This window comes from Lepisosteus platostomus, chromosome 6, assembly GCF_059453375.1.
Source record: "Lepisosteus platostomus isolate fLepPlt1 chromosome 6, fLepPlt1.hap1, whole genome shotgun sequence".
Classification (NCBI taxonomy): Eukaryota; Metazoa; Chordata; class Actinopteri; order Semionotiformes; family Lepisosteidae; genus Lepisosteus; species Lepisosteus platostomus.
Window position 1 is genome coordinate 55,236,498 of NC_142616.1, and position 17,371 is coordinate 55,253,868.

General features: G+C 39.4%; 1 protein-coding gene across 4 annotated transcripts in view; it reads left to right on the plus strand.

Moving 5' to 3' along the window:
- LOC148661918 (sodium-coupled neutral amino acid transporter 3-like) overlaps positions 1-17,371 on the plus strand; it is a 60,408-nt gene that overhangs the window by 21,556 nt on the left and 21,481 nt on the right. For 3 of the 4 annotated variants that reach the window (XR_015939643.1, XM_088636415.1, XM_088636416.1), the window contains exons 2-7: positions 2,032-2,209; positions 4,241-4,334; positions 5,182-5,297; positions 12,688-12,761; positions 13,670-13,762; positions 14,728-14,809. Coding sequence is in view for 3 of the 4 variants with exons in the window: in XM_088636415.1 (XP_088492541.1) it covers positions 2,115-2,209; positions 4,241-4,334; positions 5,182-5,297; positions 12,688-12,761; positions 13,670-13,762; positions 14,728-14,809 (554 nt within the window). In the remaining variant the exon portion in view is untranslated. Of the gene's footprint in view, positions 1-575; positions 599-2,031; positions 2,210-4,240; positions 4,335-5,181; positions 5,298-12,687; positions 12,762-13,669; positions 13,763-14,727; positions 14,810-17,371 lie in introns of those variants that run through there. The other variant, XM_088636417.1, reaches the window with a different exon arrangement.

A 17,371-nucleotide genomic window follows, 5' to 3' on the forward strand; every position in this document is an offset into this window, starting at 1 on the left:
GAACCTGAGGACTGTGCCAGGAAAAGGTTTAAAGCACTGAGAATGCTGGCTTTATGTTAAGTCCTTCCTAATTAAAAGAGGAAAACAAAACTGAAGCACAAAGAGAGGCCAGCAATGGCCAGAACTAGTTCTGAGCTGGTCAGAGCTGGTTCTGCAGCTTTTCATCTCGCAGGGTCCTGCTGGTTCAGAGTCCACTTGTTTATGGAGGAACTCAATCAAATTACCCTTTTGCTGCAATTGGAATGGGCAATCAAGACAGTCCTTTTATAAATTAGCTGGGACACCTTCAGGAAACCTGGAAGTGCGTGTCATTAGCCAGCAGATTTTTTGGACTGAGAAGGAAGAATAGAGGTTGGGATGCAATGGTGTGTCCAATTCATGAGAATGGAAACCGTGGAAAGCGATTCCTAAAGCTTTAATATCCAAATGTCGACACCACTTGTGTTTTTTTCAAAAGAAGAAAAAAATCAGTTGTCAGATCGATTAGCAAAGAGCAACTTGTTGACGCAAGAGACAGACCCTGTGTATTCCTCTGCTGCCTGTTCCTGGGTTTGATCTATGGTGGACATCTCCGATGAAGTAAAAGCTGAGGGAACTGGTATTTTTAAGTTATCTAATGTCTCACTTGCTATTGGAGTCTTTGTCTATTTGTGTAAACAGATTTAAATGGTTTGGGGCAGTAGAACACTTTTTTACCTTGCATGTTTTTTTACCATGATACTAGTCCTTCTTTTATTGTAATTGTAATGTGACTTAAAGATAGAATATTTATCATCTGTGTCACCAGTGTACCGAATGGTGGCAAAACTGAACACAATGAAACAAAACGGGTAAACTCACACAATTACAGTATCCATATATATAGTAATGGCTATCCCATTTCTTAAATGTACTTGACAGTATTATTCATTCTGATTTTCATTTCTGAAAGTTTAATCAAATTGGTTTGATTCAGTTCAGTACTTAAAAGAACTACCATGTGCTGTATCGTAAAACTATTTACATATTAACATTGCCACATTTCTTTGGTAGCACTGTTCTTTATTTTTGTGTGTGCTTTTTTGTGTTTTGGAGTTTGATTTTTAATTATTAAAAAATATAAAGGGTGAACTTTCAACTCATTCATTGCAGGGACTTTATTGCCTTGTCATCGATTGATACTACTAATGTAATTTTGACTCCATCCAAAACATAGCCCTGTCTTTACACATCATATTAGAACTATGCTGTTTGTTTCTTATACAACGTTTAAGAACAATGAGACTATCTTGTTAGGTTTGCTAAACTTCCACATGTGATAATGGTGCAGCTTACCGCAATGTATCCAGACCATGGTCAGTCCTGGGATGAGGACTATAGGTGTCTAACCTGTAAACCTGTAGGTGGCACTAATCCTTTAGGACCACAATTTCAAAACCAATGCTTCATTATTGTGACAAGGACACATTGCGCCATATGATAAACCTAGGTCATGAGTGTTAGCTATTAAATATTGCATGGCACTGTACATAAGAGAAAGGGTGCCAACTGTGTTGTGTCCTTGCTAAATTTCCACTTGGGAACAAGACAGCCTTACTGGTGGTCTTTGTTGTCATAGTAAAGTTCATCCTTCATTCCGTCTTGGTGATGGACTTTCTCTACTGATTTGCTGTATCAATGGAAGTGTGTCCTGTGTGTGAAGTGCTTGGACAGCCTTTGGCATGAATAGCAACAGGAAATACTTGCCATTATTCATTCTTACAATAAAAGTAACTGTATGAAATGGGAAATGGAAAGAACTGAGAACTTACGCAAATACATCAACATGAGAACAGCTGAGGAACGTAACAATTGCCATTGACAGACTGAAGAAACACCTTCTGTAAATACTGCTGCGCAGCACACATTATATTGCATTGTTCAGGGTGTGGTTGTAGATTAACAGGATGGTCAAAGGAAACCAAACACTCACTGGGAACCAGCCTGTGGTATAGTGTATACCAGTTGGTGAGCAGGGTGGCACTGTTATTAATTACTGTTTCTTTGTTACAGTCTCTAGGAAAAAGTAAGAACACCCACTTCTTGGTGTTGGAAGGAACCTGGGCTTTAGTGGGTTGGAAGTACAAGCAGGAGCCATGGAGACTGCTGAGTCCGAGATGAGCATCATACCCAATGGAAAGCACTGCGAGGACATGACCATGCCAGTCAAAATGCTGCCGGAGGACGACCAGTAAGCGGCGTTCACAATCGTACCATTTGTCAGTCCCTTAAAGAAGCTAGTAGCTTTTTTGGGGTGTGCTTTTTAATTCTGAAAGCAATTTTCTCATGTTAAGAGTGATAGTAAATGTATCAGGACTGCTTCGCTTCAGAAATCTAGATTCTGGTGTAGTTAATAAATTAGTCAAGACTTCAGATGATACCAAAATAGGGGGGTCAAGTCCACATAACAGAAGCAGTTAAAGACATTTAAAAAGACTGAGGCAAAATTCAAGACTGAGAAAACACAAGATAGATTTAATGTAATGTGAACAAATGCGTACTTTTTTACGCAAATAGCAAAAAGTGGACAAGGAATGCAAGCCTGAAGAAACTACTGTGAAAGGGGTTGATATATCACTCTGCTTCTCAAGACAATGTGGAGATTCAATAAATAGCCAAGCAAGAATGTTAGGATATATAATTTAGTGATTAAATTAAATCAAGAGAAATGTTATGTTTTACTGTTGTAAGTTTTACAGCATGCTAATAACAGTTCATTTAGATCATGTTAGAAAAAAGTGCTGCTCTGGAATCGGTCCAGAGAAAAGCCAACAGATACATTTCCTGGCCTAAAAGAATGTCTAGCACTCAGAGGCTAAAATAACTCAACCTTTTTAGTCTTGAACACAGAAGGCTAACAGAGGGAAGCTGATTCAATTATACAAAAATCCTCAAAGGCATTGACAAAGTCAAATGAGTGGGCTTCTACAGATTAAAAAATGCAACACAAACCGGAGGAAATAAGTGAAAAACTGAGGAGGAAATGCTTTTAAAACCACTTTGCATGAGGACAGGGGGCACTAAGGACTGTGGGAGTCTGTAAGAAGCTACCAAGTCATGATATTTTAAGAAATACGTAGCTAGATGAGTTCTTTGCATCAATTTATTGGCAAACAAAGACATCAGATTGGTTTTTTTTGTTATTTATAACCTTTCTTATGTTCCTAAAGTGTTCATGAGTGACTTTCACCCTGACACTAAATGTTTTAAATAAGGTTGCTTTCCTTTCAGTGTAGGGAATTGTAAATCACTTTTTTAAATCTAAATCTAAACTAATCTAAATCTAAAGTTTAAGTGAGGCAGGAATTGAAAGTGAAGGATTTTGAAAGCAGCACTTGGTTCTCAGCATTAAGACTGATTTGAAACAGTTCACTAGCCTTTTACAACTAAGCTTTTGTTCCTTAGCTTTCAGTACTAATAGATGTTGACTTAAAGATGGTTTCTTATGTATGGAAGCTCTAGCATTCTGTCCCTTCAGTAAAAAAATATTTTCTACAGCATTAATTTAAACTGCTTAATTCAAGGACCCGGTCTATGTGACTAACTTTTTGTGTAAAAGATGTAAATATTTCTGAGGCAGAAATGTTCTGTTTTAAAAATTTAAAATAAAGTAAATAAAAGATGATTGGAATTTCTTTTAGACTGGGATGTGACTGGGCTTTTTCAGTACATTGTCTGTCTCATGATAAGACATATGACTGAAATGTGAAGCTTTGCATGCAAGGAATTAAGGAAAACAATGACAGCCTGGTTTCATGTAAACAGCCCAAGGAGAGGTCAGTTATGTTCTGAAAGGTGAATGATTTGTAAAAGATGAGAAGGACATTTGGTAAATGTATTTTTGTAAACCGAGAACAAAGACTTATATAATTTTCATTAAAAGTATTTAAAAAGTTTTAAAATCACACTCTAGTAGGTGGAGAGAAATCCAAGAATGTTCTTATTTCCTCCTTTGCATGACAGGATACTTTTTTTCTCAATTTTCTTTGAGAGGAATACATCATACAAAACTTTGAGAGCTGTGGTCAAATGTTTAACAATATATGCTGAATCCTATGAGCAAACAATCTAAGCAAAATGTTTTTTTTTTTACTGGAGAACAATATAGAAGAATTTGAATACATAATATCCAATCCATAACAATTTTGAAACACCCGGTTAAAAGTAGTGCTGGCTATTTTTCTTGCAGGTCCTTTTTTTTTACTGTAGTTTGCTCTTTCAGTCCCCGCAGGTTTGAAGATGCAGAAGGGAATTTAGCAGAGAGTGAGGAGTTCCTCCCCAGCACCGAGGGCAAAAAGCCAACCCGCTTCACCGATGTGAGTTATTTGAAATGGACAACGTCACTGTATACTGTGTATGCAAACATTTCAGATTAAACACCCAGGAATCGGTATTGTCATCAGGTTATTTAGAAGTGTGCAGTATAAGCCCAATGAATGCAAACAAACAGATGTGATTTAAGTTTTGCAACACCAAACGCTAGATTTATGATAAGTTATAATGGATTACTATGTAACTAGATAATGCTAGGACAATGCCCTACAATGTATATTGCATTGGTACTATCATGTCAACGATGATTGAATCAGTTAGATAAATATTGAATACAAAAGCCTTTATTCGGTTACCCTGTTCATGACATGATTCTTTTTGTGTCTTTGATATGGTTTGTTTCTGTTCACCCTGTGCTCAATTAAGTATTAAGAGAATATGTTGCGCTCAGTAGCCAGTATATGAATTTTTTTGTTGCAACTTAACAACCAAACTGGGCTCCCACAGACAAGACAGAGGTAGGTTCTGAAACTAACCCACCTAAAAGTCTGCAAAGTCATTGCCTTCATTTTTTTAAAGGTCTGCTTTGTGGTTAGAATATTGAAATAATATTGAATTATATTGAAATCCTAATTAGTATACAGAATATTTACCAAGCGCATACTATGAGCTGTACATATTGGAACATTGTACGAAAAGGAAAAATAGAAAACCAAGTTTAATTAAGACAGCAACAATTAGCGTTTCAGTTTATCCAAAAGTTCAGTCTGTTTTTGGTTTAGTTCAGCTGTCTTAACCAGTAAAGGTTTTGCTAAGGTTGTGTAAAGTATCTGTAAGTCCCGGTTTTGAGGTTAAATTCAATCAAATAAAAATGATCCTATTCATTTTCAGTTTGATGGAAAGACCTCCTTTGGCATGTCTGTCTTCAACCTGGGCAATGCCATCATGGGCAGTGGGATCCTGGGGCTGGCATACGCTATGGCCAACACTGGCATTGTCCTGTTCCTGTAAGTAATGTACTGTATGAATAGTGTGGTAAAGTGAATCAAGCCCTGTCAGTTTTGCCTTTTTGACCCAACTCTAACTAGTGGCCCCTCTCTGCTAAGCAACATGGAGTCTGGCTGTTTAGTTCCCTGATCCTCTGAAACTCTTTCACTTACCTGTGCAAAGAATTGCAAAGCTTTTCTTGTATTCTCCTTTCTTTCCCTGTAGTGTAACAGTGGGGTACACAGTACAAAGTCTGCATTCTGTGCCTTTCTGTTTAAATATTCACGGTATATTATACCACATATACTTTAATAATAATAATAATTAATAATAATAATTGCTTACACTTATATAGCGCTTTTTCTGGACACTCCACTCAAAGCGCTTTACAGGTAATGGGGTCTCCCCTCCACCACCACCAATGTGCAGCATCCACCTGGATGATGCGACGGCAGCCATAGTGCGCCAGAACGCTCACCACACATCAGCTATCAGTGGGGAGGAGAGCAGAGTAATGTAGCCAATTCATAGAGGGGGATTATTAGGAGGCCATGATGGGGTAGAGGCCAGGGGGGAAATTTGGCCAGGACACCGGGGTTACACCCCTACTCTTTTCGAGAAGCGCCCTGGGATTTTTAATGACCACAGAGAGTCAGGACCTCGGTTTTACGTCTCATCCGAAGGACGGCGCCTGTTTACAGTATAGTGTCCCCGTCACTATACTGGGGCATTAGGACCCACATGGACCGCAGGGTGAGCGCCCCCTGCTGGCCCCACTAACACCTCTTCCAGCAGCAACCTTAGTTTTTCCCAGGAGGTCTCCCATCCAGGTACTGACCAGGCTCACACCTTTACTATAGTCATAGACTTTACTATAGTCATTCATGATATATTTAATTAGAACAACATAATTATCTATTAATAATGAAAATCAGCATAATAATAAGAAGAAAGCAATCTTTAAAAGTATTAAGAAGTTCTAATCAATTTCAATAAGACTAATTCCAATGGTTCTTCTAAAAGGCACTCCATCCAAGTGTGTATGACAACTATTATTTATATTACATTTCCAAATCTGCATGAACCCACTTGCACAGACTCCTGAGATGATCCCTGAACTACTATTTGCTATTACTGGGCAGAATCAGTGCGTTCTTTAACGCAGTGCTCAGATTAGTGAAATAATGCTGTTATGTAATGAAAACTCTGGGTTTAGCTTCAACTGCTAAAGATTTGGCACTGTCCCTTCTTTGTTTCTTTTAAACTTCAGGGACAGACAGAGAGAAAATCTTCCCTCATTTGTCTGTATATTTTCTTCCCTAGAGTTGTCTATCGGCAAGAGTCCAATCTCAGTAGAAACTAGCACATTCTGACATTTCCCTCCCCTGAAGGATCCCCAACCCCACTCCTTGTGTGTGTTCTGCTTTAGTTTGCAAAAGGTTAAATAATGGAAAGGAAATATTTTTGAGAGTTTCAGGGCTTTGGATGCAGGCTTCCTCTCTTTATCACACGAGGGGCGCACAGATGGGGGAGCTGAAATCGCTACGACCTTCGGCGTAAGGGCAGAGCTGAGCTCCAAGGAATGTGAGGGCTGAAGCTGTGCTCTTGGTGGGGTATGGGGAATGGAGAGGGGAAGGGGCCAGAGCAGAGTAAGTAGCGCCATCCTCTGTAAACCAGCAAGAAATGTCTTGAGTCAAGGACATATCAGACTAGCCACAGAAATGTCTCTTGAAGCCACTGTTATTACCGTTGCTGGTTTTCACTACAATCTTTTAACGAAAACCTTTGTAAGTGCCCAAAATGCGACAGAAAATAGTTCCCCTTTGCTGCAAGCAGCGGTCTGGCCTTTCCTTTTATGGCCTCGTGAAGTATCTATAGCACTTGTCCATTGCTGAAGGGAAACCTACTACAGTGAATCAAGAACTGCTCCATTGAGAGAGATCACTTTATTTCCCATATATAATTTCTTGCATTAGGAATTTGACTTTTTCACATACCCCAACTTACCCTCCATGAGACACACAGACAGAGAAGCTTGGGGTCAGAGTGCAGGGTCAGCCATTTACTGTATACGGCACACCTGGAGCGGTTGGGGTTAAGGGCCTTGCTCAGGGGTCCAACGGAGTAAAATTCCTCTGCCGGCCGGGTGATACAAACCGGCAACCTTCCAGCCACAGGTGCAGATCCTTAGCCACAGCTCCCAGAACATTGCTTTCTGATTCCTCACAGTTTAGAGGATATCTCATTGCAGTAGTTTCCACCTGACTGGGAATCAAATCTCTCGCTGAATGCCAATTCTTACCAAGAAATACTTTACACTGTATTTACTCTGCTTTTAGATGGAACTTTAAGATCCATTTCGATTTCAAAAGGCAACAAAATATACATAAGAGACACAATTTACTTTGGGGTGACGTGGTAAGGGGGAGAAAAGCAGTGAAATCCTGGTAGGAAGATAACAAAAAGATTTGTATAAAAAGGATCTTTAATAATATGAGCGTGGATTGGAGATGCAGCAAAAGAACCGATTAAATTTAATGACCTTTTATAATAGGAGACTCACTCATTCTCCTGACTTGAGCCTGTAGAATAGCAGTTGTTTCTGACTATGAGATAAGCCTTACACATGCACCCTTGGAGTCTTATGTAGATGCAATAACTGTAACAATTTTAAGGAAATCTGCAGCCTCAATGGGAGATTCTGATATATTAAAGATTTTTGCTCTATAGTGTGCTTTAAATTCTCAATTATATTGCAAAAGCCCAGCAGTGAGGAGTCAGTGCTTTAGCAAAAACCTTTGGATTTTCATATTGTAGTGTTATACTGATGGAAAAATGGATTGTATGAAGGCTAAATCCTGTTCTATGAAAAAATGCAGATGTCGTAAGGTTAAGTAATGCTATTTTTATTAGAAAATTTAGATTGTCAAGGGATTTGTTTTCCAAGACCTGGTGATATTGGAATGGCTCTCCAAGGAACAATTACAGCATGAGTGTGTAAAGGCCAGCTTTCTTCCCTTAGTTCCAAACACTTGTGGAAATAGACCTTTTCTGGTATAGGCAACCTAATGTAATGACATTTCTACAGATAAAAGTTTTTATCTTACCGTATTTCATGCATGACACTGATCTGAGTCATCAGAAGCACAACAGCCTAGGTGGTGACACAGTAATAGCCAAAATGAGAACTTCTACTTGTAAACTTTTGATCCCTGTTTAGATCCTGAAAAAAATAAAATCCTCTTTAGTTTGTACAGAGTCTCCAACCTTGTTCCTGGAGAGCCCCACTCAAGCAGATTTTATACTTAGTTTTTAAATCACCAGTATATAAAGGCCTAGAACAACTTAATTATGATCAGTTGAACAGGTGGTGTGGTCAATTAAGTAATTTATAAATCATTTATATTGTAAGTATACTGTAAGCATATCTGGACTGGGGCTCCGCAGAACCAGACCTGTAGACCTTCACCATACTGACATACAATATGAGTGCAGAGCCATGCCTTATGAAACGGCTAGATTGTGTGATAGCATTCCTTGTGCTTAACTTTGGTGTGCCTGTGGATTCACAGGCCTCCTGTGCAAAGACACTGTAGGAAATGTACCCATTTGTGAGGGTGCCACTTGTGCTGGTTTGCTAACCAGAGGTTATTTCTCCTTACTTTATAAAAGGTGTGTCTGTAAAGAAAAGACACGTTTCCTAAATTATAGAATGCAAAATGAATATTCATCTTCCCATTATAATTGCAACCTTTGATTTGTGGAGCATGATCATTACAACTTTTATTGTTAAATAAGCATATCTTTATAGAGCTCATTATGTCAATACTATTTACCCTTTTTTCTGGAGTTATTAATAAGAAAAAAAGTTAAAACTTAATTTCGTTTTTTGTTTACAGTCGTATAATTTTTATTTGGATCAGGTTTGGTACTGTTTGATGTGTTAGGTTTTAAATCATCCACAGATACAGAATCAGTTTCCACAGCTTTGGGTTGTATCTTTCCTACACTTTTGGACAGTGGTAGAAGCAGAGGTGAGCAGCACTGCTGTTGTCTTTGCTGAGCTGTCTTATGATCTGCTAAAGAGGGATGAGAACAGCAAGCAGGGCATCTGTTTTTTTTTCTCTGGTGGTGTGTCTTTGTAAATCCCAGATGATGTGTCCTACAGGGGCAGAGGACCTACATACAGTATGTATGCACCACCTCTCAGCAGTTTTCTAGAAACAAAAAAACTGCAAATTTGGGAGACCAAGCAAACAAACGGGCAAAACAATACACCTCTGGATTTTGTTTTTTATCTGTAGCTTGGAGGCTTGGCAGGAGAACTGTACACCCGAGGCCAAGATTTTTTGTAAATTGAGAGGAATTCCAAATATCTACCTCTGGGCCCACGTCTGGGTCTGAAAACAAGATGCTTTAGTTGACAAATATGAAACAAATGGTGGCCCTTGTCCGACTTGTGAGGCGACATAACTCAGGGCATGGGAACTGGACAGAGTGACCGACTGAACTTCAGGAGCGCTGGGATCCGTGTGTTCGAGACCTGCTGCTCCCCAAGACACCTCTTGGCACAGGAAATATGAAAGGCTGCTCCTTGACTTTTAGAGAAACAAAGGACTGGTTGTGGGAAGTTGCTGTGCCTCTCATACCTCAGAGACTGAAGCCTCTGAGTGTAGGAGCCTGACCTTTAGAAAGTGGGGCAGGTTGAGAAGAAAGGTTTGATAGTCAATCCTAGAGATGCAGGCACAGGAGTCCAAACACTGTGAAGGTACAGTAGGGCAACCTCTTTATAACTGAGATAATGGGGTACACATGAGGGTAACTGGTTACAGGTTGCAGGTGGGAAACCAAATGCCCTGGCTAAAGTAACACTGTACATTTTTTTGTACAATTTTCAATAGGTTTTTAGCATGTTTTCTGACTTGACCTATAATGTGTTTTCTTTTCTACATACTGTACCATATTCATCTATATGTGCTCTAACCCATAGTGATATTATATCAGTTCTATCTAAATTAAAATAGTTGCTATAGCGACTAACTAATAATAATAATAATAATAATAATAATAATAATAATAATAATAATAATAATAATTGCTTAAACTTATATAGCCAATTTCTGGACACTCCACTCAAAGTGCTTTACAGGTAATGGGGTCTCCTCTCCACCACCACCAATGTGTAGGCCCCACCTGGATGATGCGACGGCAGCCATAGTGCGCCAGAACGCTCACCACACATCAGCTATCAGTGGGGAGGAGAGTGATGAAGCCAATTCATAGATGGGGATTATTAGGAGGCCATGATTGGTAAGGGCCAATGGGAAATTCGGCCAAGACGCCAGGGTTACACCCCTACTCTTTTCGAGAAACGCCCTGGGATTTTTAATGGCCACAGAGAGTCAGGACCTCGTTTTTATGCCTCATCCGAGGGACGGCGCCTTTTTACAGTATAGTGTCCCCGTCACTTTACTGGGGCATTAGGACCCACATGGACCACAGGGTGAGTGTCCCCTGCTGGCCCCACTAACACCTCTTCCAGCAGCAACCATAGCTTCCCAGGAGGTCTCCCATCCAGGGACTGACAAGGCTTAACCCTGCTTAGCTTCAGTGGGGTGCCAGTTGCGAGTTGCGGGGTGAAATATATGTAAAACACTCACTATGGGTCAAAAGGCTTCCCCTGATCTGTAACCGTTGTTTTATTTACTCTACAGAATAAAAAGTCTTCATGCTGAAACTTCTGTTTCTCCTGGACCACAGTCAGATCCCTGCATTGTATTGCAGAATAGTGACAGACTGAAATATATATTTTATTTGTTATGATATTTATTTTTTAAAAAAAATAAAAATCTCCTCCCTGCGGCTGAACTTTGCCTCCACCAAATGTAAGTTGAATTTGAGGTGAAGTGTCTCCAGAGTCTCCAGGGAGCCTAGTGGTAGTTGCTGGGAGTAACCTAACAAAAATAGCTTGGATGACAGGGGCATTGCCTTTAGCTAGCTAAACCACACATTAGACTGCTCCCTTTAGTCCAGATTGTGGTTTTGGTGCAGATGTTGCAGACTTGAGAGGTAGCCTCTCGATTGAAACTGAAGCAGTAGTTTGAAATATGTATACTGTATCAAGTGCCATTCTATGAGGACATTTTGTTTGTTTTTTTGCTTTAATTTTTATTTTCTGCCTCTAATCACTTTTGTGGCTGCTGTTATCATTTTAGAGTAGCAGCTGCTCTATTATTATCTTTCTATTAATATCCTTGTATTTATAAACATACCCATGGGGAAATGTAAAACAGTTAACATACACAGAATGTGAGCTGGCCAATGGTTTTGCTGGTTTTGTCACACATTGTTATCCTCATAGAAAACCCTTTGATGGCCTGTATGTGTGTGCTTCTTTCCCAAAGTTAGTTATGAACAAAAAGGATAGGGTGATTTTTTTTCTTTCAAATATAATTTGTTTGTGGTGAGTCACATTATTCACCTCTGGCTTGTAACGTACAGTAGCTCCTGAGTGAAACTACGCTAAAGGAAACTGCCATTATAGACGGTATAATACACATTCATTGAAAAGATTAAAATATTTTCAATCTCAGCAATTTAATTTAGCTATATCTCCAGGATTGCAGTTTCAGCGATAGTGAAAAGTGCTTTATAGTGATTTGGAAACATCAGTAGGAGTTGGTATTGTAAAATTGCCTGAATGCTCACCACAGTGGGTAGATATGAACCAGAATGAGGATATATGAGATTAACTCGAATAAGAAAACAGATAATAGATGTTGAACAATATTGATAACTTTGGAGAATGTTGAATTGGGCATTTCATGTAAAGATCCCAATCATTGTACTTCTCCTCGTATACAACAAATGTGACTTAATGTGTGAAAATTCCCAGAAAAGCAAAAGACTGACATAAAAAGTAATCAGCAAAGTCATTCTGTGCCACTGATTAATCCAATATAGTAACATGTTTGTGACTGTTAAATTATATTCAGTGTAGGATGCTGTGACATCACAGTAATTGCTAAAAACAATATGATTAATTAACCCATAATTCTGCATAAAAATTATATCTTACATCTTATATGTTACATTTTACATCTTACCCTACCATTTAAAGTTGCTTCTTTAGTTTATTTTGCCGTGTATTTACTCCATCTTTCATTTTGTTTCTTCTTGTTACACCTAGTTCACTTAAAATGTCATAGCTGACCTCAGATTTGTGAAGAGGGAGAGTTTGTGGTATTCAGGGATACAGACATTTCTCACTGTCATATTAATTGTAATTCTACCCATTGCAGGAAAAAAAAAAACATAGAATGATGGTTGCGGCTAGTTTCAAAAATGTCCCTGTAAAGATCCGTCTCCACCAAACAATTAAAGATAAAAAAATGTTTGTTTTTCCTGCAGTTTTCTTCTCACGGGCGTGGCAGCTCTGTCCTCCTATTCCATTCATTTGCTGCTGAAGTCTTCAGGTGTTGTGGGTGAGTGAGCGTTGTAGAAGAATTAGATGTGTCCTACCCCTGGCACAGTAGGCTTGCTCTACTCTGGGCACAGTAGGTGTCCTCTATCACTGCTACAATACGTGTGCCCTACTCCTGGCACATTAAGCATGCTCTACTCCTGACACAGTAGGTGTGCTCTACCACTGCTACAGTAAGCATGCCTTACTCCTGGCACAGTAGGCTTGCTCCACCCCTGGCACAGTAGACATTCCCAAATATAGGCACAGTAGACATGCCCTCCCTTTGGCACAGACGGTATGCCCTGCTCCTGGCACAGCAGATGTGCCCTGCCACTAGCAGAACATGTGTGCCCTACCCCTACCACAATAGACATTCCCTAACCCTGCCACAGAGGGTCAAAAGTCTGAGGACAGCCTAAATGTTGCTCAGACAGGTCCCTGAATAAAAACAACAGTGTGTTGTTCTTTTAGGAATATTAGATCTGTTGGTCTCTCATAACATACAGTACAAAGAGATAAATGCATTATTTATTATCTTTCAGTAAAAAAGTCACAGGACTTGTTTATTTGAACCTAACAGGCAGCTGTCTGAGTTTTGGAAATGGTTTGGAATTCAGACACGTTTGCTCTTCAGATGTTGAAGTGAGAGGACATTAACCGTCATATGTTCTCTTTTATATCCACTCTCAATAGGTACAGAGTAGACAGTCTGTCCCAGGAAACAAATAAGAGGCTTTTATGAAAGTACTTACTTATTAAAAATAGTATGCTTTGTGTGTGTAACTGCTCTGTTAAGATTTCCTTCACACACACTGTCTTTTTGTGACTGTAACTTTCAAGAACACAACCCATGTAGATGGTATCAACCACTCTTGTTGCTGTACATGGTTGATGATTGGGATATGGGTGTTTTTTCTCTTCCCACAGGGATACGGGCCTATGAGCAGCTTGGGTTCAAGGCCTTTGGCACACCAGGCAAGCTGGCAGCTGGGATTGCCATCACCTTACAGAACATTGGAGGTCAGGCCTCATTGAATCCAACTCGTCCGACACATTCATTTTGTTCCAATTCCTTTGATTGCAACACAACACTAGCACCATGGTGCATGTGTTCCTCTTTCATACTGAAGCTGTAAATCTAAGCGGTTGCTTTTTCTATCACATCACATCCTGTTCTTTCCTTTCTTTTAAGATTCCTTTTAAAATATAAAAAGACTGATAGCTTGCATTTTTGGTGATCCACAAACTTTTTTGTTAATTGTACATGTTGAGCATCTTTTCAAAAGTTGGAGAGATGTTTTTGTCTGTTGTTAGCGCATAACAGAGGCTGAGAATTAAGAGGTGTGGGGAGCGACCTGTTTTCTTTTGTCTTGAGAGTGAGCTGCGACAGCCCATTTGACAAACACCAGTCGGGCCGTTTGGTTTGTCAGTGTAACCTTAAATAATGTCACACCCTGATAGTAGGACTGGTGAAAGTTTAAACTGAATTGGAACTGGCACCCTGGCAAAGACCCGATTGTTTGAAAACATTTTAGATGGGCTTTGTGACGTATATTATGGAGGCCAAATCGCAGGTACACATGATTGGATTTTGAAAAGGATTTATAAAACAAATGTTTAACAACAACTTTAAAGGAACACACCCGAACAACAGAAATTAATCCAAGGTGACGTTTAAATCTGAATTGTAAATAAAAATACATAAACATTGTTTGGAGAGCTCTTTTGGTATTTTTGTTGTGTGCACATGAGCAATGCTGATGGTCATGTACCGTTCTTTTCTGAAATCATTCAGAACACCCAATGGGCATCTCCCTTTGATAAAATGAATAACAAACTAACTCCCAGAGAGGGGACATTTGTAAACAAAAAAGGCTCCGACAGCTGTGGTGTGAATTTTATTTATGTTATATACCTGTGGTATCGCTTAGTTTTATGCACCAAGATCACCTGTTATGTTAACTAACCTCTTTTTCCCCTAACAGCTATGTCCAGTTACCTGTACATTGTCAAATACGAGTTCCCTCTTGTCATCCAGGCCTTTCTGAAATCCAGCACCTCATCTGAGTAAGTATGTCTGAAGGACTTACTGAGACCAATTCACACAGTATTTCACTGCAACGTGTCATCAGAGGCATCTGATGACCTCTTTGGCTGTGGAAAGTGCATTCCACAATAAGCATCATAGAACACCTATGATTTATTTAAGCTGCTTCTTCAGTTTATAATATTAAACTCCTGTGGAATACCTCAAAACGTTCTAAACCCAAAAGTATCGATATGCACTGCATAGCTCTCAAGACATTGACAGCATTAAGTTTGATTCATGTTGCTTTTCCTGAGCCCCATGGATGTTACTATCCCTGCTAATGAACTGTAATGGTGATGGCTGAATTTGCACCCAGTTCACAACAGTATAAATGTCCTTGCACTGGGAGGCTTGGTGATCATACCCAAGAGGCCAGGAGCTAAGGTGCTCATGTGGCACCATATCAGCCATTCTAACTCTGGTAACAGGGTCTGGGCTTGTAGTCTTCACAGCTGCATTCTCAGCTACTGGTTTTTAGAACACAGCTGTGTCCTTGGCTCCCATTAGGAAACAGAGATAAACTCTGCAGAGAAGGTGGGTGAGCATTCAGGCACCACTATTGGTCAGAGAGGGAGAGGATGTCTGACATTGTTGGCATGGTGGAGCCCCTGGTGTGCTGACAACCATTCATAACAACAGCGTTGTCATGCGGAGTGTTTCCAAACTGACAGCAGCACTTAAACTGGGAGTTATGAAGTGGATGGTTACACTCGTGACTGCAGGTCAGTGTACAACGTGAGCCACAAGCAATGGGAAACTGTCCATCTTTTGCTTGTCCCAAATGCTTTGTCTGTTCTGTCTCAAATATATGTTTTTGGCTCCTGGCGTAAGAATGTCTTAAAGAACTTGGTTTCCAGTCGGGCGGTGGTGGGATGTGTGTGTATACATACAAGTGCTTTTCACATTGTGATCTCAATTCTAACCATCAAAAACAAAATAAAGCGCTTAGCAGGATTACAAAAATACTATTGAGGTCTAGAGATAGAGATAACTGGCTAATGGTCACATATTTAGTTCTGTCTAATTGTCTTGATAATGTGCAAAGGTCTTGGAATGAGATAGATTTCCTTTTCAGGAATTGGTGTCTGTTAGTAGGAAAAAAGCAGTGTTTAAAATGGATTTCATGACCATTTGTCATTCCACAAAGGATATTTAAAAATGTATTTATTTCTTTGCCATAGAGAGCAATTGGTATGATGAAGGTAGGCCATTCTGAAAGGTGGGTGGCACCTGAGTTTGGTGTCAGCATAAAGTGGGATCAAGGCATCTGGGAATGTTTCTGAGAGTCTGGGGATGTCCATAGATATTGAGGGAAAGGTAATTCACAGTCAAATTCAGCAACAGATTACTGGTAATGGAACTGCAAAACCATCAGGCTGATGGACTTCGGAATAGCAGTTCTGTTTCAAGTATAGAAAATTGGGAACCATTGTCACAGTACAAGATGTTTGTACTCTTTTACAGCAAGACACTCAAGTGGTGTGATGTCTACCTTACTCACATAGTGGAGCTTTTTTGGAGCTTCTCTTGGCTAATGAGCCATGAAGAGTCTACAGGATAGAGGATATGTACTGTACAGAAATGACCTGGTTATTGGCCTCTTCCTGGTTATCCTCCTGAAATGGACAGTTTTGTTGGTTCTAGAGGTATGGAAACACAATTGCAAATGGCTGCACAGATCTCTTTTTTAGCATATTCATTAATTGTAACATACAGGGGTTTTAGTCATTTTACCTTGTAGTGTCTTATGTTGTACATATTGTAAATAATGGTAATGATTCTGAAATTTTGTATTTTAAATCTTGACTGGTATTGACCGTTTACCTAATCAATCCACTTACGTTGCTTAGAGTGTTTTATGTGACTTCATTTAAAAACAGGAAATTTTGCGCATTGTGTTTTGAATCATGTTTGAAGTACAGTAGCTACAACATAGAAGAGTTGCAAAGGAAGCTGGAGTGATGCATTTATGGTCATTTAAATTTCTGTAAATCCATATTTTCAGAGCATTTACTGATTCTTGTTTTCAAAATACATTGCTTTTTCATATGAGTTCATATGAAGACACACTACATGTGGAATACAGGCTACTTTGAGGAGTCTCTCGCTACTTTAAAAAAAGGCTGCTGTGTTGTTCTGGATAAATAAAACAACCATTGACTGAGACTTTGTGAACTTAGTGGTCACAGAAGGCAGAGGGAGAGTAATTTCATATACAGGCCTCACTTTGACATAGAAGGGCTATGTTTATTGGATACAGTAGGGGCAGTCAGCCACGTGTATCTATGTATATAGAGCTCTTTTTGTAGTCATCCCCTAATTTGTCTGTGTTTGGTTTCTTGTGTCAGTCAAAAGGGATTCTGAGGATAGCAAAGAGCATGTCATCAGAGGCAGCATCTTTGCCTTTCTTTACATTAAAATTGTTTTATACCCTTGTTAACCCTCTTGGGTAACTCTGCTCCTCTGACCAAAATGATTAGACAGTAAGTCACCTATAACTGGATTTTTAGTATTTTGGGCATTTGGGATTTAGTATTAAT